The following is a 25543-nucleotide window of genomic DNA, read 5'->3' as shown; positions in this document are numbered from 1 at the left end:
CCTGTCTTCCCCCCCCCCCCCCCCCCTCCCCTGATTAGCTCCTATTAGGGTGCTAACTACATCTCTTCGCCTGTCTTCTGATGGCTCCCACATAGGGTGCTAACTACATCTCTTCGCCTGTCTTCTGATGGTCCCACATAGGGTGCTAACTACACTCTTTCGCCTGTCTTCTGATGTCCCATAGGTGCTAACTACATCTCTTCGCCTGTCTTCTGATGGCTCCCACATAGGGTGCTAACTACATCTTTCGCCTGTCTTCTGATGCTCCACATAGGGTGCTAACTACATCTCTTCGCCTGTCTTTTGTGGCTCCCCATAGGGTGCTAACTACATCTCTTGCCTGTCTCTGATGGCTCCCACATAGGTGCTAACTACATCTCTTCGCCTGTCTTCTGATGGCTCCCTCATAGGGTGCTAACTACATCTCTTCGCCTGTCTTCTGATGGCTCCCTCATAGGTGCTAACTACATTCTTTCGCCTGTCTTCTGATGGCTCCCTCATAGGGTGTAACTACATCTCTTCGCCTGTCTTCTGATGGCTCCCTCATAGGGTGCTAACTACATCTCTTCGCCTGTCTTCTGATGGCTCCTCATAGGGTGCTAACTACATCTCTTCGCCTGTCTTTCTGATGGCTCTCATAGGGTGCTAACTACATCTCTTCGCCTGTCTTCTGATGGCTCCCCATAGGGTGCTAACTACATCTCTTCGCCTTCTTCTGATGGCTCCCTCATAGGGTGCTAACTACATCTCTTTGCCTGTCTTCTGATGGCTCCCCATAGGGTGCTAACTACATCTCTTCGCCTGTCTTCTGATGGCTCCCACATAGGGTGCTAACTACATCTCTTCGCCTGTCTTCTGATGGCTCCCCATAGGGTGCTAACTACATCTTTCGCCTGTCTTCTGATGGCTCCCTCATAGGGTGCTAACTACATCTCTTCGCCTGTCTTCTGATGGCTCCCCATAGGGTGCTAACTACATCTCTTCGCCTGTCTTTGATGGCTCCTCATGGGTGCTAACTACATCTCTTCGCCTGTCTTCTGATGGCTCCCTCATAGGGTGCTAACTACATCTCTTCGCCTGTCTTCTGATGGCTCCCTCATAGCGTGCTACTACATCTCTTCGCCTGTCTTCTGATGGCTCCCTCATAGGGTGCTAACTACATCTCTTCGCCTGTCTTCTGATGGCTCCTCATAGGGTGCTAACTACACTCTTCGCCTGTCTTCTGATGGCTCCCTCATAGGGTGCTAACTACATCTCTTCGCCTGTCTTCTGATGGCTCCCTCATAGGGTGCTAACTACATCTCTTCGCCTGTCTTCTGATGGCTCCCTCATAGGGTGCTAACTACATCTCTTCGCCTGTCTTCTGATGGCTCCTCATAGGGTGCTAACTACATCTCTTCGCCTGTCTTCTGATGGCTCCCTCATAGGTGCTACTACATCTCTTCGCCTGTCTTCTGATGGCTCTCATAGGGTGCTAACTACATCTCTTCGCCTGTCTTCTGATGGCTCCCTCATAGGGTGCTAACTACATCTCTTCGCCTGTCTTCTGATGGTCCCTCATAGGGTGCTACTACATCTCTTCGCCTGTCTTCTGATGGCTCCCTCATAGGGTGCTCTACATCTCTTCGCCTGTCTTCTGATGGCTCCCTCATAGGGTGCTAACTACATCTCTTCGCCTGTCTTCTGATGGCTCCCTCATAGGGTGCTAACTACATCTCTTCGCCTGTCTTCTGATGGCTCCCTCATAGGGTGCTAACTACATCTCTTCGCCTGTCTTCTGATGGCTCCCTCATAGGGTGCTAACTACATCTCTTCGCCTGTCTTCTGATGGCTCCCTCATAGGTGCTGACTACATCTCTTCGCCTGTCTTCTGATGGTCCCTCATAGGTGCTAACTACATCTCTTCGCCTGTCTTCTGATGGCTCCTCATAGGGTGCTAACTACATCTCTTCGCCTGTCTTCTGATGGCTCCCTCATAGCGTGCTAACTACATCTCTTCGCCTGTCTTCTGATGGCTCCCTCATAGGGTGCTAACTACATCTCTTCGCCTGTCTTTGATGGCTCCCATAGGTGCTAACTACATCTCTTCGCCTGTCTTCTGATGGCTCCCTATAGGGTGCTAACTACATTTCTTCGCCTGTCTTCTGATGGCTCCCTCATAGGGTGCTAACTACATCTCTTCGCCTGTCTTCTGATGGTCCCTCATAGGGTGCTAACTACATCTCTTCGCCTGTCTTCTGATGGCTCCCCCATAGGGTGCTAACTACATCTCTTCGCCTGTCTTCTGATGGCTCCCACATAGGCTGCTCACTAACATCTCTTCGCCTGTCTTCTGATGGCTCCCTCATAGGGTGCTAACTACATCTCTTCGCCTGTCTTCTGATGGCTCCCACATAGGGTGCTAACTACAGCCTCTGACTGAGACAGATCTATTGGAAAAACGCACGACCAAACCTCTGCAGTAGTGGATGAATGGCGGTCTGGATGAGGGACACACCCAGACCACCAGCACTGCTCTCTCTCGGTCTCTGTTCTCAATTCAATTACATTTAATAAGGGTCTTTATTGGCATGGGAAACATATGTAACATTTCCAAAGTAAGTGAAGTAGATAATAAACAAAAGTGAAAAGTCCGGAGCCTCCAGTGACGATCCCCAGTCTGGAGCCTCCAGCGAGGGTCCCCGGTCCGGGGCCTCCAGAGAGGGTCCGGGGCCTCCGGTGATGATCCGCAGTCCAGAGCCTCCGGCGATGATCCACGGTCCGGACCTACAAAGGCGGAGGGATCAGTGTAAAGAGGCGGAGCGGCGTCCAGAATCAGAGCTGCCAATGAGGGTAGATGCCCACCCGGACCCTCCCCTATAAGTTCAGGTTTGCGGTCGGGGGTCCGCAAACCGGTGCCTGACCAGTCACACGCTCCCCACGGTAAGCACGAGGAGTTGGCTCCAACCTGACTCAGCAAATCTCCTCGTGTCCCCCCCCCATTCTTTTTTTATTGGGGCTGCCTCTCGTGCTTGCCTTGTTTGTATTTCTCCTCATAATATCGCCGTTCCGCTTTTGCTGCCTCTATTTCCACCTTCGGAAGGCGATACTCCCCAGCCTGCGTCCAGTGTCCTGCTCCGTCCAAAATCTCCTCCCAGGTCCATTTCTCCATAAAACGCTGCTCCTCCTTTTCACGCTGCTTGGTCCTTTTGTGGTGGGTTCTTCTGTCATGGCCGTCAAAAGAAGGAGACCAAGGCACAGCGTGGTATAGGTACATTCTTCTTTATTACAAGAATGAACACTGAACAAAACTAACCGTGAAGCTATGCAAATTAGTGCTGACAGGCAACTACACATAGACAAGAACCCACCAATACTCAAGGGAAAATGGCTAGCTAAACATGGTCCCCAATCAGAGACAACGATAAACAGCTGCCTCTGATTGGGAACCATATCAGGCCACCATAGACATATATACCTAAACCTACAAAAAACCCAAGACAAGTCTCTCTCTCTCTCTCTCTCTCTCTCTCTCTCAGCGATCAATATGTAAGTGATTTCCTCCCACCCCTAGGCCTCCCAGGTGTAAGGACAGTTCCAGTAAGGGGGTTGGGGTTGAGAGGGGCGAGGGATGAGTCACAACAGTTAGACAGACTAGTAATGGAGGGGAAGGTAGATTAGGCCCCTGCCAAGTCAGCACTTTCCCAGCAACACTCTAAAACCACACCTAACCGCTTAATGGTGAACACTGTGATTTTAAACCTGCTCTAATACCCATTAAAGAGCTTAAGCTGCGCACAGGGAGCAGTTCCARTGAAATGGACCCGTCTTCCTTTGAAATGGAGCAGCAGACTTCAGTTAAAGACTTTACATGGGCCTAATGCTTCCTGCTTCCTGGAAGCCCATGACTCTGTGACGAGTGAGGAGACTCAATCTGAGATGATTGTTGGATGTGTTCAGTTGGGTTCTGTTGTGCTGTCAAAGCAGGATTTTGTGTAAGGGGGGAAAAAATGTGATGTGCTGGAGCACAATGTGGGATGTTTTCTGCAGTGCATATTGGGATGCGACAAGCAGGTATGACAGCATTGTTTCCTAACAGAGACAGTGACAGCGACAGAGACATGGCTCTGTGGGGAGAGAAACAAACAGGTTTGCCTGTGTTCAGTGACGGTGCCAGAACTGTGTAGTGTGCTGGAGCAGGGGCCTGCTCTCACAGCTAGCTTACAGAGACAGCGCTACAGAATTGTCAGTTCCGTGTGGCCAGCCAGACAGTTAGAGTAGGCGATAGCTACAGTACCTATACACCTGCTTGAATGGCTTGGCAAGAATGGCCTCAATGTTCCCAAGGTTTTCCAAGAACACCGTAATACAAACATCGATTCTTGAAACACTCACGAATACTCCACCAGTACATCACAAACACACATTTACTATACCTCATTTCCACTTTCCTCATCTCTAGATGGTCATCAGTTTCACTCTAAGGAACTCATTGTTACATTTCCAGGAAAACAATGTTGTATGGAGGCACAACAGGTCTGGTAAACAATGGTAGACATATTATTTGTCTGCTTACTATTTTCGATTTGAAAGCCTTGGTTTCTAGTCAGGTTAGAAAGCGCAAATAGAAAAGCCTCCTGAGTGGCTCAGCGGTCTAAGGCACAGCATCGCAGTGCTGAGGCATCACTACAGCCTGGGGTTTGATCCCAGGCTGTGTCACAGCCGGCTGTGACTGGGAGTCCCATAAGACGGTGCACAATTAGCCCAGCGTTGTCCGGGTTAGGGTAGGGTTTAGCCGTGAGGGCTTTCCTTGGCTCATCATGGTCTAGTGACTCCTGGTGACGGGTCGGGCACCTGCAAAGCTGACTTCAGTCATAAGTTGAACAGCGTTTCCTCCGACACATTGGTTTGGCTGGCTTCCGGMTTAAGCGAGCAGGTGTTAAGAAGCAGCGTGGCTTCGCGGGTAATGTTTTGGAGGACGCATGACTCGACCTTCACCTCTCCCAAGCCTTTTGGGGAGTTGCAGCAATGAGACGAGATTGTAACTACCAATTGGATATCACGAAATTGGGGAGAAAAAGGGGGTAAAATTGCCAAAAAAAGGGRAAATAGCCTTTTTCCATTGCTGTCATTCTTACATTCTTTTGCAGTTTTCCTCTTGATTTGAACACTGTTTATTAGGCTAAGTGAACTTGGCTGTGTCATGGTTCCACCAGTCACCAGAGGGCAGCAGAGACCGTCCTAGAGACATTTACAACACTCAGGTGTGTCCTATTTACTCGTTATGATTTCACTGTTAAAATAGGTGTGTTTTTCTGTTGTCCTTTGCAGACGCTTGAATTGTTTACCGTGTGCGTTCGTTTCCTCAGTGCGTTTTCGAGACTTGGTGTTCGTTGTTTTTCAAGTGTACTGTGATCCTGCGGCTACCGATTCTAAGTATCCTTAACCACTGATTCCTCGTCTCTTCTCTGCACCTGGGTCCAACCTCACCAAGTCACAGGCAGGAAACAGATGCAGCCAGTACTAGTGAGAAAAAAACCTCTTAAGCATAATAATCATCCACACCGAAAATACTAACTGAATAATTTGAACAAACTTGATTTGAATATGTGCACTTGAAATGTAGATGGGTCAACATTGGTATACAGTGTCAGATTGACTTACTGGCATTCAATGAAATCCAATGGATTGATCATTTTAAGTCAGCTCCTGTCCTGTTAAAGAGCAACTGAACACACCGATTCTGCATGTGTTTCTCTGTTGCTCATTAAGAAAAATTTGATTTCRGTCTTGGGGTGAGGTTGGATGTGACAGTTGCTGATGTTTGTCTTCTAAATCTGCAATTAATTTGGACATTTTTGCAGAGGAGGTTTTAGTCGTGCAATTTTTCATCTAGCTACAACGTTTGGGGCAGTATTTCTCAAGTAAAAAAATTATAATTAAAAAATAAGTGKGCAACGTGTTTTGTTATGTAAGCAAAGTCCGATCCGCTGCCTGCTGTGCAGAGCTGAGTTTCCCAAAAGCATCGTAACACTAAGATCATCTTTCGTCCATTTAGTTTCAATGGAATTAAGATGCTCTTAGTGCTATGATGCTTTTGGGAAACCCAGCTCTGGTCTGTCTCACTGTCTGTGTGTTATGCGGTAATATTGGATAGAGTGCAATCACCACAGCAGTGTATGCATCTGTATTAGTGAGCATTACTGAAATCAAAACCCAACCCTCATGTAACGGTTGCTCTCCTCCTCTTCGTCTGAAGAGGAGGAGTAGGGATCGGACCAAGACGCAGAGTGGAAAGTGGTCATTATTTAATGAACGTAAACTGAACACTTACAAATACAAAAACAACAAACGTGACCAAACTGAAAACAGTCCCGTGTGGCACGAACACTGACACGAGATACAAACACCCACAAAACACACGTGAAACCCCGGCTGCCTTAGTATGATTCTCAATCAGGGACAACGATTGACAGCTGCCTCTGATTGAGAATCATACCAGGCCGAACACAAAATCCCAACATAGAAAATCACACATAGACAAACCCACCCAACTCACACCCTGACCAACTAAATAAATACAAGACAAAAGAAAACAGGTCAGGAACGTGACACCTCAAGTAATTCATGACGAACTCACTTACAAAACTCTGTTTTGGATGAGACTGACTTTATGACTAAAATTATCCTATTTACACTTTGTAGTCAATTTTGACACTAGAATAAATGTTTCTGACTTATATAGATGCCACGTAGGGTGTTTTCTACCAGAGAAGTTCTTTATTGCCTTCAGTTGCGCTTTAAAATACAGGGAGCCCCCCTCCCAGTTCTAAAAAACAGTTTCTCCATGTTTGAGTGAGCATGGAGCGGCCTGAACACAAGCTGCCGTCTGCTGTCCTTGTCCATTCCCCCAGTGCCGCAAAGGGGATGAAGCTGCATATGGTCATGTCTGTGCTGTGTGTTTGACGAGGTGTCTGACACAGCATCAAGCCCCCACCATGTCCCTGCCAGCGGCTCCAAGTACTCCCTCCGTCCCTGGCTCTGTGGCCATGCCTGCTGAAATATGTTTTTTAATAAAGAGTCTGGACGGTAAACGGCCACTCCGCCAGCGATAAAAATGAAGGATCTGAGGCTCTTGGCTGAGGAGAGTCTGGAGGAAATAGGAAGGCAATGACACCGTGCTCTCATCGAGCAGGCTGGCGGCTGGCACAGCACAGGAGATTCTCTACGTGAGGGAACTAGGCACAGCTGGACTAAATAGAGCCCCTATGTGTGTGTATTTGTGTGTGTGTGTGTCAACTCACTTCTCGCTCTAACATTAGGTTTTGTTTTCATTATTCTAAAAAGCCATTTGAATTTCATTTGAGTTGAGGACGCAGCAGGCTACATAGCGGCCTGGTGGGGAAGGACATGGAACTGATTTGCATTCAGAGCATGTGACCTCATCTACCACAGTCGGCATAGACAGGAAGGAGGGAGTGGGGATACACATCAAATCTAATTGTATTTGTCACATGCGCTGAATACAACAGGTGTAGTAGACCTTACCGTGAAGTGCTTACTTACAAGCCCTCAACCAACAATGCAGTTCAATAAATACAATTAAGAAAATATTCACTAAATAAACTTAAGTAAACAAATCTAATCAAATCAAAAAGTAACACAATATATTTACATAACAAAAATGAGGCAATATACAGGTACAGAGAGAGGGAAGGAGGGAGGCGCTCAGAGGCAGAGAGCAGAGGGGGTTCTGAGTATTTCCTCCTATGGTATTACTCTTAACATTGGGCAGAAATGTGTCATGTGTAGTTTCCTCTGTGCTCTGTGAGTGTTCGGTCATTCTAAGGCCTCAGATACAGGTAGCAGATGGGGGTACATTAMAGGGCCATGAGCCTCGGGCACTTGGTCATGTGGGATATGGAACTGTGATATGTGGAAACTGTAATAATCCATATACCGGAGGCAAGTTAAAACATGTCAATACTGCGTGAACATGGAAAATTCATGTTTTGAAATTCAAGAACACTCAATTCTTTCTCTCACACACAAATAAGCAAACAGGAAGTAACACACAGGGACAGCAACAGGCCTGTGTGAGCAGTGACCCTAACAATAAGTGACAGACTTTGACAAGAACACAAGCCACATGTAAAAAACACTCTCTCTCACAGACAGGCACTCCGGTAGCCTTGGGAATAACCAAATCACACACACTCAGTTTTCCTCCCAAGCAGGATACACCACCTCAATGTGACATAATGGTATACAGCAATCTCTCCCCCTCCTCTCCACTACTTAGAGAGTACTTAGACAAGATGTACAACTTAACTCACACGGCCCTGTTTATATACTGTTCAGTGTTCAAGGTGCTGCCTCACTTAACAAAATGATTAAACGCAATTAACCAATAGGATGGAACATTTCCGATGGCCAGGACGAGACAGATTCCAGCAGTGTTTCTGGTGCCCTTCGTTTTCCATTCCAGCCCAACGACGCTCGCTTTCAAAGGCATCCCCCTTTTGTGTAAATGGAATTAGATAAACCTTTAGTTTCTGGGCTAATTAACCGTGGTGTTGCTGTGCGCTATGAAAGAGCTAGCTACAGTACTGTACTCAAAGACCTCTCATTTCCCCCGCAGAACAATCCTGATCCAATTTTCACCAGATCAAGGGCTGCTGGGATAGCAAAAATAAAATAATTTGTTTGAGGTTTGTTCTTGCATCAAAGACAACTCACACGATGGTTCTTCTGTAGTGTCATATTCTATTTATTTGTTTATTATGTTCATAMCAGTCCACTCCTCCACCACCCCGCACATCACCATCCCAATCTGCATTTACATTATACTCTGGAGCTTCAAATGACTACTGAGCAGTCACCATCTTTTTGTTTGGCTGTGGAACATATTGATCGGATCAAGACGGAAATTAATTTGTAATGCTGCCAAGACATGGCCTGGTGGACGGTGATGTCACATCCTTCACAGTGAATTGCTGCTGAGGAGACATTACAATGGGATTGCAACGCTGTAATTCTCTGTTATAAACACCTATGTAGAATGTAGCATTTAAAAAAACCATTTTAGTCATTTAGCAGATGCTCTTATCCAGAGCGACTTACAGGAGCAATTAAGGTTAATAAGTGCTTTGCTCAAGGACACATCAACAGATTTTTTACCTAGTCGGCTCAGGGATTCGAACCAGTGACCTTTGAAAAATAAATCAATGTTAGGATCAAATACAGAATGTAGCTAAATACTCGTTCTCTCTCCTTAAAGCCACAATCCAGAGTCAGTTGTTCAACCCAACAGCAGCCTCAACACTGGTTTGGGTTATGATAGGATAAGGCCTAATCTTACTACATTTGCACACACTGTACATAGATTTTTCTATTGTYTTATTGACTGTACGTTTGTTGATCGCATGTGTAACTCTGTGTTGTTGTTTTTGTSGCACTGCTTTGCTTTATCTTGGCCAMGTCYCAGTTGTAAATGAGAACTTGTTCTCAACTGGCCTACCTGGTTAAATAAAGGCAGTTGTATATCATTAATTGAAGAAAGAAAAACGTTAAACAGCAGGACATCTTACCGATTGTGCCTTTAAGTTACTAGGTCWATCTTCAGCAGTAAAGTTCTGTCACATAGCATGTAACCAGAGCTCAGCAGACACCTGTCAGAACGCTGCTCAATGCCGATGGAAACAGGCAGATCTGCTGAGGCAAGCACTTCTTATTGAAATGATTGGTTCAAGGCACTCCATTGCAGCAATGCTTTGGGTCCACCAATTATGACACGCTACAGWGGTGTAACCTCCATGACAACTCAGGAGATGACATATCATCTGGAACATATGAAAAGTCTCTCAACCTGATCCTAGGTTTACTGTTACTGCTTACTGAGCTGAGCATGTTAACATTTCATACCTAAAGTATTACCTTCAGGAAAGGAATTTCATTTTTGAGTGTGTGTGTTTGTGTTTGTGAGATGGTCTTGAAAATAATTCATTTTGAGTGATATAAATGGCTTATTAAATAGGTTAACTCCAAAAACGGACTGGCAACACTGCCTGAAATCTGATTATAGCCTATGCTCAGCTTCAGTGAGATTTAGTTCACAAAGGATTCCAGGAGCACAGCTGAAATTCTCAGACCTGAATGCACTTAACATGCAAGCCCACCGGGCAGCCTAAGATGGAGATACAAATCCCATATACAGTATGTAAATGCTAAACCTAGAAGTCTCACAAGTATGTGCAAAATATATTAGAACAGGCGTGTGCTAATATTGTTTTCCGAGCCCACAATAGAGAAACAAACACAGCCCAGAGTCGGACAATAAAGATTCTCTGATGTATACGTACGATTAATCTATTTGTTTCATTGGAGGGACATGTTTTTTCTTTTAATACTGTGGCATAGATTTATTGTTGTCCATCGCCAAGACTGAACGTTTCTTTTGTGTTTCTACGTTCTGTAGTCCATTTTGTTATTGAAATGTCTCAACAATCCTCAAGCTACGTGTAAATACACTTATTCAACAAAATGTGGACATAGCAGTGAACTGTGGTATCCTTCACAGAGGAGCGGGAGTAGCATTGCTAACAAACACTGTCCTTTTTGACCTAGAGTACACTTGAAACAAAGCATGACGCCTCACTATAGACTGCAGCTAATGAGTAGAAGTTATTGGGATAAAAGCATCCTTTGCTCTGACAGTACCACAGCACGGTATGTAAATCAACACTCTGCCTGAACAAAAGACTGAGCAGTGATCGAGACTGACATAAGTGTAAGTGCTTCTATTCTTTGGTAATCTCATGGGTGTTTATTGGCACAGGTCAAGAGCCCTTGCGTCTCTGATAACAATCTCCTGACTTAATGATCCAAATGATACCACTCTATAAAGATGCCTCAATAGCATTCCGTCTGGTTGGGACCAAATACCAGTTGCACTGTGGCATAAAACAGTTGAGGAGGATGAAAAACAAACTTCCTTATTTTACACACTACTGTCTTACTCTTGGGTGAGATCAAATAAAATGTTATTTGTCACATGTGGCGAATACAACGGGTGTAGACTTTACCTTGAAATGCTTGCTTACAAGCCCTTCCTAACGATGCAGAGTTAAAAAAGAATCATACAAATATAAAAATAGTAACAAGGGGAATAAAATACACAAGAATGGAGCTATATACAGGCAGTATATAGATGAATGTGCAGGGGTACGAGGTATTTGAGGTAGATATGTACATAAAGGCAGGGTAAAGTGACTAGGCATCAGGATAGATCATAATAGGAGATGGCCAAGAAGGACCTGCTTCTCAAGCTGAGACGAAACACAAGATTATTAGTGATACCTCAGAGGTGTGAATGTGGTAATTTACCCCAAGCCTTAAATAAACCTACTCCATACCTTACCTTACTTGACATCCTGTCCTATCTGACACACACTGAGGAGACATCTTAATCCCCAGAGCCTCCAGCAGTAGCACCACTAGACTGTAACAGTTAGCCCCAGCCTGCCTGCCTGACTTGAAGTGTAATCTGGCCTGAGAGATGGAACAGGAGCTGGACTCACCATCCTCAGTGGGCACGTAGACATTGAGGTACAGACAGTCCTCACTCTGGTTCTGAACGTAGCCTGCTGCAGCGTCCAGGTTGTCAGTGAACCACACCGGCAGCATGATCTCAGGCAGCACCCCGTGTACGTTCTGCGGGCACACGGGGGCAAACTGGGTGGCGTTGCGGATCTCCTGCCAGGAGCCTGGCGCCTCTGGGGGCTGGAAGCGGCGCTCGCCGATGGGCGGGGTGGCGTAGGGCACGCCCAGGTACTGCTCCACGGGTCCCAGGATCTCGTTGTTTAGTTCCTTCCTGACGCCGCGCAGCTTGCCGTAGCCCGTGGTGACCATGGGGTGTTTCCCGCTGAGGTCGGCCCGCTGGCAGGAGGACAGGGCCAGGCGGAGGGCCAGGCCCAGGAGCCACACCAGACACGGGTCAGACATCCTGCGGGGGCTGGAGCGCCGCGTCCCACCGGGCCCCGGACGTCTGGGGCCACTCTCTGGGAAGAAGGACATGTCCTCCGGTCTTCTGCCCAGCAAACTAAATATGACTAGGAGTTCACTCGTGGGCAGCAAAGAGTAAAGAAAGGACCTCCCAATACCCTGAAATTAGTAGGTTATTGGAGATACTGGGAGAAAGAAGGTATTGGGAGGGGTGGGGGGTTTGGTCAAAATCAGAGGTGTAGAGTGTGTTTTCCTAGCATAGTGTGAGAGGCGAGAGAGCAGGTGTAGAGAGGGGGAGGGACGGGAGGCATCCTCAGCTAGACTGTCTGCTCTGGTCCATCCTCCTGAGAGCTCCTGATAGGCCAGCTGCAGACTGACAGCTTCCACAGCCAACACGCCACACCTGGGTACACACAAAGGTCAGAGGTCATAATAAGTTAGTGGGTCTGTGTTTGGAAAGAGAGAGACACAACATGGACAGTAGCTGTTTTAAGTAGGTTTTAAAATACCWGAAACAAAGACTTTCTTCTGAAACTCGTGAGTCTATTCTTGTTCTGAGAAATGAAGGCTATTCCATGCGAGAAATTGCCAAGAAACTGAAGATGTCATACAACACTGTGTACTACTCCCTTCACAGAACAGCGCATACTGGCTCTAACCAGAATAGAAAGAGGAGTGGGAGGCCCCGATGCACAACTGAGCAAGAGGACAAGTACATTAGAATGTCTAGTTTGAGAAAGCTGCCAGTCCTCAACTGGCAGCTTTGTAAAAATGGTACCCACAAAACACCAGTCTCAACATCAACAGTGAAGAGGCGACTACGGGATGCTGACCTTCTGTCCGGTGTCTGTGTTCTTAATATTATATTTATCTTAATATTATATTTTTATTGGCCAGTCTGAGATATGGCTTTTTCTTTGCAACTCTGCCTAGAAGGCCAGCATGTAGAGACTGGGGTTTTGTGGGTACTATTTAATGAAGCTGCCAGTTGAGGCGTCTGTTTCTCAAACTAGACACTAATGTACTTGTCCTCTTGCTCAGGCCTCCCACTCCTCTCTCTATTCTGGTTAGGGCCAGTTTGCACTGTTCTGTAAGTAGTACACAGCCTGGTGCGATATCTTCAGTTTCTTGGCAATTTCTCGTATGGAATAGCCTTCATTTCTCAGAACAAGAAAAGACTGACGAGTTTCAGAAGAAAGTTCTTTGTTTCTGGCCATTTTGAGCCTGTAATCGAACCCACAAATGTTGATGCTCCAGATACTCAACTAGTCTAAAGAAGGCCAGTTTTATTGCTTCTTTAATCAGGACAACATTTTTCAGCTGTGCTAACATAATTGCAAAAGGGTTTTCTAATGATCAATTAGCCTTTTAAAATGATAAACTTGGATTAGCTAACACAACGTGCCCTTGGAACACAGGAGTGATGGTTGCTGATATGGGCTCTGTATGTCTATGTAGATATTCCATTAAATAATCAGCCGTTTCCAGCTATATAGTCATTTACAACATTACAATGTCCACACTGTATTTTCTGATCAATTTGATGTTATTTTAGAGGAGAAAAAAAAGTGTTTTCTTTTAAAAACAGGACATTCTAAGTGACCCAACCTTTGAACGGTAGTGTACATAATGTCCTTGAGCTGCCACAACCACCTGAACAACAGACATGTTCCCATATTTTAACTAGGCAAGTCAGTTAAGAACAAATTCCTAATTACAATGACGGCCTACCCGGCCAAACCCGGACAATTGTGCAGCGCCCTATGGACTCCCAAGCACAGCCGGATGTGATGGAGCCTGGATTTGAACCAGGGATTGCGCCACTCGGGAGCCCACATGTACACGTTTAGATATCCATCCTGCTACGGCACTTTGAAGTAATCGACTTGATCAGAGAACACGACAGCAATAAAGCCTGTTGACACATCAATCAAATAAATAAATAGTGTGACACTCTCGCTCTCCCTTTGGTGAATCTGTTGGCTCCCCCTCACAGCTCTGTTTAGTTGGTTCCTATCTTCTCATGGTTTAAACTCGATATCGGGCGGTGCTAATCCTGGACTGGCTTTTGAGAGATGGAGCAGTTTAGAAGTGATGAAGGCTTTATGTGGCTGGCGCTCACTGTCTGCAGAATACCCCGCCCACCCACTCCACACGCCCCAGCCTCCCGCCCGCACCCACCTCCACAAGCTCCCCGCCCCCACCTCCACACAGTCCCCCGCCACCCCACCTCCAACAGCCCCGCCACCCTTCTCCACTCCACCAAAGCCCCCCGCCACCCCACCACCCACCAACGCCCCTCCCCACGCACCCCACCTCCACACCCAGTCCCCGCCACCCACCTCCACACCAGGTCCCCCGCCACCTCAGCACCTCCACACAGCCCCCCCACCCACCTCACCAAGCCCCACCCCCACCTCCACACAGTCCCCGCCACCACTCCACACAGTCCCCGCACCCCACTCACACAGCCCCGCCACCCTCCAACACAGCCCCCGCCACCCCTCACACAGCCCACCGCCACCCACTCCACACAGCCCCCGCCACAACCCATCCCCACACAGTCCCCGCCACCCCAACTCCACATCAGTCCCGCACCCACTCCCACAGTCCCCCGCCACCCCACTCCAACAGTCCCCGCCACCCACCTCCACACAGCCCCCGCCACCCCACCTCCACCACAGCCCCCGCCACCCACCCTCCACACACGCCCTCCGCACACCACACACCCCGCCACTCACCTCCACACAGCCCCCGCCACCCCACCTCCACACAGCCCCCGCCACCCCACTCCACACAGTCCCCCGCACCCCACCTCCACACAGTCCCCCGCCACCCCCACTCCACACAGTCCCGCCCCCGCCCACGTCCCGACCACCTCCACACACCCCCGCCACACCTCACACAGCCCCGCCACCCACCTCCACACAGTCCCCGCCACCGCCTCACACAGCCCCCGCCACCCACCTCCACACAGTCCCGCCACCCCACCTCCACACAGCCCCCCAACCACTCCACCAGTCCCCTGCCACCCCACCTCCAACAGCCCCCTGCCACCCCACCTCGACCTCCAATTACCCCCCTCCACACAGACCCCCACCCACTCGACCTCCAGACAGCCCTCCTCCACCGCACCTCCAGACAGCCTGTCTCCACTCCACTCCAGACAGCCCACCAGTCCAGACGCCCCTCTCCACCCCATCAGACAGCACCCCCACTCACTCCAGACAGCCCCCACCCCACTCCAGACAAGCCCCCCCACCCACCTCCAGACAGCCCCTCTCCACCCACCTCCAGACAGCCCCCACCCCACCTCCAGACAGCCCTTCCACCCCACTCTCCAGACAGCCCTCTCCACCCACTCCAGACGCCCTCTCCACCCCACCTCCAGACAGCCCCCACCCCACTCAGACAGCCCCCCACCCAGAAGCCCCACCACCCTCCAGACAGCCCCTCCACACCTCCAGACAGCCCCGCCCACCCACCTCCAGACAGCTCTCCACCCCACTCCGACAGCCCCCACCCACCTCCAGACAGCCCCCCCCAACCCCACTCCCAGACAGCCCTCCCACCGCACTCCAGACAGCGTCCTCACCTCCAGACAGCCCCCACCGGGTCACTCCATTGACAGTGCCCCGCCACCGGCCACCTCCAACTAGCCCGTGCCCACTGCACCTCCAGACAGCACCGCCCACCGCCTTGCCAGACAGGCCGTCTTCCGACCTGGCATTTTCCTCGAGACAGCGCCCTCGTCTCACACACCGCACCTCAACAGTGGCTCTCACGGTCCAAGCCTCCAGGACAGCCTCTCCACCCGCGCCCACTGTTGGATCCAGACAGCCCCACTCCACCTCCAGACATTGCCCACCCCCACCGGCGTCACCTCGAGCAGCCCCCACGTCCACCTCGGCAGACAGCCCTCTCTTTGCTCACCCACCTCCAGACAGCCCCTTCGTCCACGGCTCCACCGGTCCCGACAGACCCCCCACCGCTTCACCTGCAGGACAGCCCCCGACCGGCCATCGCTCCAGACAGCCGCCCACTCGTGGGCGCGACCTTGGCCGTGGCCAGACAGCAATACTGCGGGCTCCGGACGCGCAGCCTGGGCCAGACAGCCACGTCTGCTGCAACCGCACCCCAGACAGGCCTCATCTGCGCATCCTGTGTGGCTGGTGCGGATGGGCGGTGGGGGGGGAGTCAGGACCGCGGATGTGGCCTTCCGTGACAGCGTGCTCTCTGGCGACTTGGTGCCACCTCCAGACAGCACCGCCACACCCAGACAGCCCCCCCACCCCACCTCCAGACAGCCCCCCCACCTCCACACTGTATCAGTCTGAGGGAAGGGAGAAAGGAGCCAATAAAGACAACTTCATTTATTACCAAGCATCTGACTCCCATTTTAAGACAGTAACGTTCTGTAACGGTGTCTCACCGTAAATTACACAGCTATACTGTGTGGATGTAAATTACTATACTGTAGCCTACAAATTCAACTGAGTTGGGGATATAGTATGTGTATTCCTTACAAAAAGGAGAGAAATATATTGAACAATTAAATGGAAAAATAAGCGCAATACTGTGAAATTGTACATTTGATTCCGAGAGATAAATGGACAAAGTGAGATATATGACACGCTGAATCTGTTGTTAAAAGATAACATATAGTGTGGGTCGTAATGGAGTGAGAATGTGTGATTTGAAAAGAAGTTCTTAGGTTTGTATCTCTGGCTGCCAAGTGGAGAGGCAGAGGAAGGAGTCAGGTGCCAACCTATTAAGTTTCAAGTTTTAATGTCACATGCACAAGTACAGTGAAATAACTTTCTTGCTAGCTCCATCCCCAAAAATGCAGTAATCAATAACAATGTTCTACTAAAAATAACATGAGGTAGAATAAAAACACACAAGAAATAAAAATAAGAAATAAGAAGAACAGGATAAAGTAAGTAAGCATACTATATACATGGTCAGTCAGTTCCAGTACCATATTAACAATGTGCAGGGATACTGGAGTGATAGAGGTAGATATAGTACATGGCCAAAATTATGTGGACACCCCTTTAAATTACTGGATTTGGATATTTCAGCCACACCTGTTGCTGACAGGTGTATAAAATCGAGCACACATCCATACAATCTCCATATACAAATATTGGTAGTAGAATGGCAAGTYCTGAAGAGCTCAGTGACTTTCAATGTGGCACCGTCATAGGATGCCACCTTTCCAACAAGTCAGTTCATCAAATTTCTGCCCTGCTATAGCTGCCCCWGTCAACTGTACAGTAAGTGATGTTATTGTGAAGTGGAAACGTCTAGGAGCAACATCGGCTCAGCCGCAAAGTGGTAGACCACAAGCTCACAGAACGGGACCGTCGAGTGCTGAAGTGCATAGTGTCCTCGGTTGCAACACTCACTACTGAGTTCCATACTGCCTCTGGAAGCAACGTCAAGACAAGAACTGTTCACCTGGAGCTTCATGAAATGGGTTTCCATGGCCGAGCAGCCGCACACATGCCTAAGATCACCATGCACATTGCCAACAGTCGGCTGGAGTGGTGTAAAGCTTGCCGCCATTGCAATCTAGAGCAGTGGAAACACGTTTTCTGGAGTGATGATTCACYCTTTACCATCTGGCAGTCCGACGGACGAATCTGGGTTTGGTGGACGCCAGGAGAACGATACCTGCCCCAATGCATAGTGCCAACTGTAAAGTTTGGTGGAGAAGGATTAATGGTCTGGGGCTGTTTTTCATGGTTCAGCCTGGGCCCCTTAGTTACAGTGAAGCAAAATCTTAACTCTACAGCATACAATGACATTCTAGATTATTCTGTGCTTCCAACTTTGTGGCAACAGTTTGGGGGAAGGCTCTTTCCTGTTTCAGCATGACAATGACTCTGTGCACAAAGCGAGGTCCATACAGAAATGGTTTGTAGATATCGGTATGGAAGAACTGGCCTGCACAGAGCCCTGACCTCAAGCCCATCGAACACCTTTGGGATGAATTGGAACGCCGACTGCGAGCCAGGCCTAATAGCCCAACATCAGTGCCCGACCTCACTAATGCTCTTGCGACTGAATGGAAGCAAGTCCACGCAGCAAGTTTCCAACATCTGGTGGAAAGCCTTCCCAGAAGAGTGGAGGTTGTTATAGCAGCAAAGGGGGGAACAACTCCATATTCATGATTTTGGAATGAGATGTTCGACGAGCAGTTGTCCACATACTTCTGGCTATAAAGTGTATGTATAGGGTAAGGTGACTAGGTATCAGGTTATGTGATAAACAGAGTAGCAGCGGCGTACATTATGATTTTATGTGAGTGGGTGTGTGGGTGTGTCGAGTCAGTATAACTGTATGTGGATATTATGTGTGTGTGAGCAAATGATGGAGTGTTTGTGTGTGTGTTGGAGTGTCAGTGTGTGTGAGTGTGCAGGGCCCTGTGAGTGTGCATAGAAATAAAATAAAATACAAGGGTCAACTCATATAGTACGTGTAGCCATTTTGTTATCCATTTTGTTCGCCAGCTATTGCAGTTTTATGGCTTGGGAATAGAAGCTGTTTAGGAGCCTGTTGGCGTCAGACTTGAAGCACTAGTACTGCTTGCAGTGCGGATCAGAGAGAACAGTCCATAGCTTGGGTGGCTGGTACATAGGCACCAGTGATGTACTGGGCTGTCCGCACCACCCTCTGTTCGCCATGAGAATGAGGGTGGTGCTATTGCCACACCAAGCAGTGATGCAGCCAGTCAGTATTCCTCTTATCTAGGTGGGAGAGGGCAGTGTGGAGTGCAATTGAGATTGCGTTGTCTATGGATATGTTGTGACGGTATGCAAATTGGAGTGGGTATAGGGTGGCTGGGATGATGGAGTTAATGTGTGCCATAACTAGCCTCTCAAAGCTCTTCATGATTACAGATGTGAGTGCTARAGGGAGGTAGTCATTGTGGCATGGAGCCTTAGAGTTCTCAGGAACAGGAACTATGGAAGTCATCTTAAAACATGGGGATTACAGACTGGGACAATGGGAGGTTGAAAATTACTGTGAATATGCCTGCCAGCTGTTCTGCGCATGCTCTGAGAACACGCCTTGGAATACCTTCGGGCCCCGCGCCTTGCGGGTGTTGACCTGATTAAAGACCTTACTCATGTTGGCCTCGGAGAGCGAGATTACCCAATCGTCTGAGTCAGCATTTGACCATCAGATATTCACAGACGGACAGAGATTTACACCCAGATGAGAGACCTTTTGACCGATATGACATCTTGCCAGGAAACAATGAACCATCCTGTTTTAAATACAGCCCATTAAAACAATGAAGTACGATGAGGATTATGATCCCAGTTTGGCAGGTGGAAAAGCCAGAGTACATCTTCCTATGTCACATTGTATATGAGGGTATCAGGACAGAGATTATGATAAAGCATGACACATTTCAAGATGTAGGTTTTAGCCCATTGGTTTTTGAGATGGAGTAGTGGACCATTGGAATTCCTATACTTGATAACTAAGGATTTATGTATCGATCTACGTGTAGATGTGTTTCTCAATGTTATGGTGCTGCTGTGGCCTTGGCGTTGACGTAATGATATACTCTTCGGGTCTCTCAGGGTGTATATTCATCACGACTGCTTCCAGATATGAGTCACCATTGTATATGTAATGAGATCTCGCTGTCTTTGCTCTGACTATTGGAGATCGTCAAATGTCCTTAGCCATGCATATTTATCAGATACAATTAGGGCCTGCTGCATATCGCATTTGGCTGGTGGGCTGAATTTAGATTTCATAAATATGGAATTGTTTTTTTAACCCCACACCCCCACCTGAAAAACAAAACAAGACATAACAAAGAGAAGCAGGAATATGATTAAACAAAACAAGACAATGCTGCATCGACCACACCTTCTAAAACACCCCATTATCACCCTGTTTCCCATCCCACTCTCAAAGGTTACAGAGCAGGATGAAAGGAGTGATGGGTAGTTATGAGAGGAGAGGGGATATTACCCTCCACTGGATAACAGGACAGTGATAACACACAAGACGCAGCGCTAGGCTATATCATGAATATGGGCAACACAGCTGGAGCATAATATTAGCAGCAACCCCCCAGCCATACGCATAATATTATCACTTTCATGAGAAAGGATCCACCACCATAAAACAAAATGAATGTCAAAATGTATTCTGGTCAAATCACCACTTGGTTTCTTAGCAACGTTACTAACAACCCTCTCAAGAATCATGTTCCCCAGTCTCTCCAGGGTTTATGATCTCAATGTTCACATGTTCTGAACTTCATGACACAGAAAAATCATTACAGGAAGGGACGCTTTTTGGATGACATTTTGTCTGTGTCATTCACCTTCCTATTTAATAGTAGACGTACTACCAAAATAAGTGTGGTCATTCCTTGACCAATCAGTAAGCAGGACAGAAGGATAAAGTCTAGGTATGCAGCAGCATGGAGAGCAGATTAGAGCAGTGATGTTGTGGTATGAGTTGCTGGCAGTRAGAGCACGGACTCCATAGCAACCGATAGCATGGGTCTATGCTGGAGACGGCAGGGCCCACTGGTTCCAGACAGCATGATGAATTACACACCCAGGAGCTGTCAATAAAAAGTGCTTACATTTCCTCTTCAATAAGAGCCCTGCAGCTCTTTATGTTGCAGGGGGCAGATGAACTTAGACTACCTCCCTGCACAGGCACAGGCACAGGCACACACACACACACACAKAKACACACACACAGAGAGTCTCCAAGAGATAGGTTTATTTATATATCAGCATGATAAGGTCAGCTCATAAATCACTCAAAGATATGACTTTCTTCGGGACACAACATACGTGTAAAAGCATGCATGTATGTGTGTGTATGTCTGTATGTATGCGGATGTCACTCAGTCACGTAGGGTGTTGTGTGTTCTGGCCAAGCGGAGTGCTAGAATTAGCATTTAGCTCCTTGGGAGGAATCCCACTCGTGGGCCCTTATTGATTAGCTTAGCGTGGGTTAGGGTCACGTCCAACAGGGCCTGCAGTCTGACAGACAGACTTCCCTCCCCACTGCCCGCCCAGTGGGCACTCCCGGAGTGTGAGAGCTGCAGACACATACAGACACACACGCACTCTCACACTAGATGCTGAGTATTGACTGCAGGGGGAGGGGCTTGTGTAAGCAAGAATCTCAAATGATTCCACTATCACCTCACACAATAAGAAAGAGAATGATATCTGCATCTCCAAGGAATGGCAAGGGGAAGCAATGGAACCAGCTTCAGTTTCATATATCCATCAGCCATATTGTCCAGGCCCACCACATAGGCCTACAATATGTGTTGAAATTGAGTGTGATGAAAATTCCTACAGACCACAAAAGGGTCAGAAGGTACCGTCATCAGCAGCCCCATCAGTAGAAGTGTGTAGTTGAATGTGTGTGTGTATAGGCCAGGGCTGTGTCCTGTAATTGGCCTAACAGTCATTGCGGCTCTGTCAGGTGAGGCTGTTTGATGTAGTAATACCTTCTGCCTCCAGGACAGTTTTACAGCTGTGTTTAAGTGGACGAATGGTCAAATTGAACTGTGAAACCCCTGCAGAATGGCAGCGTTTGAAAAACAGCGTGTCATAAGCTTCTTTGTCTCTGCCGCCGGTGCTGAAAAACACATGCACTGTTTCAACTGTCAAGCTGTTCTGTTCTCCTGTACTAACGCACGTCTGTGGATGACAAGCAGCTTAGCAGGCCACAAAACAGAAGGCAATGTCTCTGGGAGAACTAATACTTGTTTCAATCTGTAACAACTCAGGTGTCTGTTTCTATGAGCATAAAACACTCACACACACGGTTGATTTACTGCAAGTACAGTAATACTGAAAGCTGGGTAATTGAACTCCAATGTTATTCTTAGTTAATCTATTCCTGGTTAATCTACAGTGGAGGGTAATATCCCCTCTCCTCTCCCACTCTGACTGAAACTCTTCTGATTCTTAGTTCAATCTATTCTTAGCTAATCTGTTCTGGACAGCAATATCCCACTGAAGGTTAATCTGTCTGAGAAAATAATCATTTTAGCATGCCATTTCTTGTTCCAGTGTTAATTTCAGGATGACCTCATAATTACACTGAACCACTGGGCTGTCATCCTTCATGAAGGCCGGGAGCTTCATCCCAGAATTCCCTCTGTTCAGCATGAGCTCCCTCTTCAAGCAGCTCCACTCTGAAAAGGGCTCAGACACTACAGAGCCCCGGTCCATCACCCTCTACCCTCAAACCCCATCTCACTCCAGCCAGGGGAATTTAGAGATTACAACTAAACAAAGTGCCCCACTTAAGGTTATTATTGTAATTAACCRAAAGTTCAACCAGGACTTCAAAATAGTCTATTTGAAAAGTTTCTGTCTACAGGAATCRTAGAGGGGCCAGTGAGAAGGAGATGGAAGACTGTTCAGATTAGATTTTCTGTGTCTTTATATCTCCCAGAATGCATCCCTACAAGTCACAGCATGAGGGAAACAATCAGATAAACAAGCTCATGAATAATCAAATAAAAGTCAATTAAGGGGACTCTAACGAAGCGGGATTGGAGGGTGTTAACGAACGAGGGAATGAGACCGGGACATAAAACAGCGGGCAGAAGAGAAGGTGAGAAAAAAAGTCTCTCTGCCTCCGTTAGACCAGACAATCAATGTGTCACCCCATGGTGAACACTGGTCTTTACTCTCAACACCAGCAGCACACACACCAGCCAGCGACTCCCGCKCGCACGCACACACACCCACACACACGCCCAGATAAAATGCCCTAGAATTGTACAGTACGCAGTACTTATAAGGGTCAGAGTGTGTTTCTGCATCTGTCCTGGCATTCGTGTGCCAGTGTGCGTGTTACTGAAGTGCACTGGTATGAACAATCTGGCCACACACTAATTACTGTTTATCTAGGCAGCAAACTAGGTGAGGTTTTTTATGTGTGGGGAGAGTGTGAACAGTTTGACAGCTGCTTCCCCTCTAGCCAAGGCTAATTTAAGAAGAGCGATCCTGGCTGAGACAAATGGTCTGAAACGTTTAATAATGAACCCCACTTGATCCTGATAAAAACAGAGGGCAGTGAGCACAGTCCAACTGACCCATTGTATTTGTGTGAAGTCAGGTCAACTGTGTGACGGTATTGGGCGCGTTCAAATGTCATGCCAGATCCTCTATGACTGCTTAATGACCTGATGTTTTATGTTCTACTTGATAGAAGGATAATAGACGTTTGGAATAGATTTGAGCTGTACTTGTATCTTTCAAAATGTACATGGAAACAATTAAAATGTGGAGATTTGATCAAATGATTCAAGCTGAGAGATTATGAATATGACTGAATATTGCTGGTTTGTATTTATTAAAGATCCCCATTAGCTGCTTCCAAGGCTTCCAAGTTATATAGACTATAAAATATTACATTACATTATATTTCATAACACTTGTCACAACACATTAAGTGTGTTCCCTCAGGCCTCAGGTTGTGTGCAGGCGGGTGTTACATGGGTTGGTGGTCTGTGTGTGTGGGTAAGTGGTGTACCTATAGAACATGGGGATCAGGGGTGGTCTCAGGAGGGGTATTCACTCTGAGCCATTTCAAATGCAACAACTACACTTCATCATGGATTAAAACAGCCACAGCCCATGCGTACCTTCACTTGCCAAACACGCTCACATTACAGTAAAGCGGTCCATGCCTAGGGGCAATACTCCTGCCTTCTTTAAAGGCATGCCCCCTCCAACACAGGGGGGATTAGTCCTGGGAGCTAGGCAGGGGAGCTGGGAGTTACATCTGGGATCAGGGGAGAGAGAGAGAGAGAATGGGATTGCATTTCCTAAAGCTGGCAACATTTTCATACAATATCTTTGAATGAGAAGGCAGTCATGCAGTGAAGGCAGAGTCATGCAGTGAAGGCAGAGTCATGCAGTGAAGGCAGAGTTCCATGCAATGAAAGGAGAGACATGCAGCGAAGGCAGAGACATGCAGCGAAGGCAGAGTCATGCAGCGAAGGCAGAGTCATGCCAGTGAAGGCAGAGTCATGCAGTGAAGGCAGAGTCATGCAGTGAAGGCAGAGTCATGCAGCGAAGGCAGAGTCATGCAGTGAAGGCAGAGTCATGCAATGAAGGCAGAGACATGCAGTGGAAGGCAGAGTCATGCAGTGACAGGCAGAGTCATGCAGTGAAGGCAGAGTCATGCAGTGAAGGCAGAGTCATGCCAGTGAAGGCAGAGTCATGCAGTGAAGGCATGAGTCATGCAGTGAAGGCAGAGTCATGCAGGAGGAAGGCAGAGTCATGCAGTGAAGGCAGAGTCCAAGCAGTGAAGGCAGAGTCATCAGTGGAAGGCAGAGTCATGCAGCGAAGGCAGAGTACATGCAGTGAAGGCAGAGTCATGCAATAGGCAGGAGACATGCAGAAGGCAGAGTCATGCGAGTGAAGGCAGAGTCATGCAGTGAAGGCAGAGTCATGCAGTGAAGGCAGAAGTCATGCAGTGAAGGCAGAGTCATGCAGTGAAGGCAGAGTCATGCAGTGAAGGCAGAGTCATGCAGTGAAGGCAGAGTCATGCAGTGAAGGCAGAGTCATGCAGTGTTCACTACTATGGTACACAACTGCATCTCAGTCTCCCCCTTCTCTCTGTCTACCTCCCTCCCTCCCTCTCTCAGTGGTGCTACTGTGGGGGCCTGATCTATGGCACAGAGTGGCGTTGGACGAATGAGAGTAGGCGAGAGGAGGATGTATGAGTGATGCTGGGGGAAAGCGTGAATGGGAGGTACACTCATTTCTGACGCGTGAGCTGTTCTTGCGAGCGGTTCTCGACCCGACAGAAAGAGGGCTTTGATTTAGCTGGGGGTCCAGGGCGTCCTGGATGGGCTCCATCCATCTTGTAAAGTAATTACATTACGAGCGTTTCCATTGGAGGGAGGAGGGCGGAAGCTGGGGGATCTCAATGGCTTTATAAATCACATTCACTCACTAGAAACTCACTAGAAACTCACTAGAAATTGGAGGGAGATGGAGGCTTAGAGGGTTCTATTATATTTCATACTTTGTAAAAAAGACTGTCCAACACTGCTGTCAGACCTTAAAAAGACAATTTTAAAATGAGAGTTTGGGAGCTAGGACGAAAGAGATATTGTGGAATTGTTCAGGTAAAACTTTATTAACTATAGTAGCTTTTCAGCTACTCATTTTATTTAGGGCTAGATTCTGTCCGTACCGCGGAAGATCTGTGTTATAGCGTGATTTAAATGAAGGTTATTTCCAATTGAGCAGACATATACAGCGTTTACGTTTATGCAGAGAATGCGGTCTCTGCAAACACAGGAACATTGCCTTTAAATTTCAATCACACTATAGCGAGGATCATCCGCGATACGGATTGAATCTAGGCCTTAATTTAGTTAACTAAGGATTGTTATGATCGGCTTTAGCAACATTACTATACAGTAGTTTGCAAAGTAAAGCTGAATAAGCCTGAAATTAAAAGATAGTAGCAATTTACTGTATGCATTTGACTAATGAGGTTGATCACATGCACACCACACGGC

At 47.7% G+C, this 25543-nt stretch overlaps 1 protein-coding gene and 1 pseudogene across 1 annotated transcript; one reads left to right on the top strand and one right to left on the bottom strand.

Moving 5' to 3' along the window:
* LOC111964130 (neuroligin-2-like) overlaps window positions 1-25543 on the bottom strand; it is a 118815-nt pseudogene that overhangs the window by 83194 nt on the left and 10078 nt on the right.
* LOC111963697 (uncharacterized) lies at window positions 14077-16419 on the top strand. The gene has a single exon (XM_023987203.1). It carries the CDS (start codon window positions 14077-14079, stop codon window positions 16417-16419), a length of 2343 nt encoding a protein of 780 aa, XP_023842971.1.

Source organism: Salvelinus sp. IW2-2015, linkage group LG5 (assembly GCF_002910315.2).
Source record: "Salvelinus sp. IW2-2015 linkage group LG5, ASM291031v2, whole genome shotgun sequence".
Taxonomy (NCBI): domain Eukaryota; kingdom Metazoa; phylum Chordata; class Actinopteri; order Salmoniformes; family Salmonidae; genus Salvelinus; species Salvelinus sp. IW2-2015.
The sequence above is the reverse complement of the archived record's forward strand: the minus strand, read 5'-3'. Positions and strand labels throughout refer to the sequence as shown.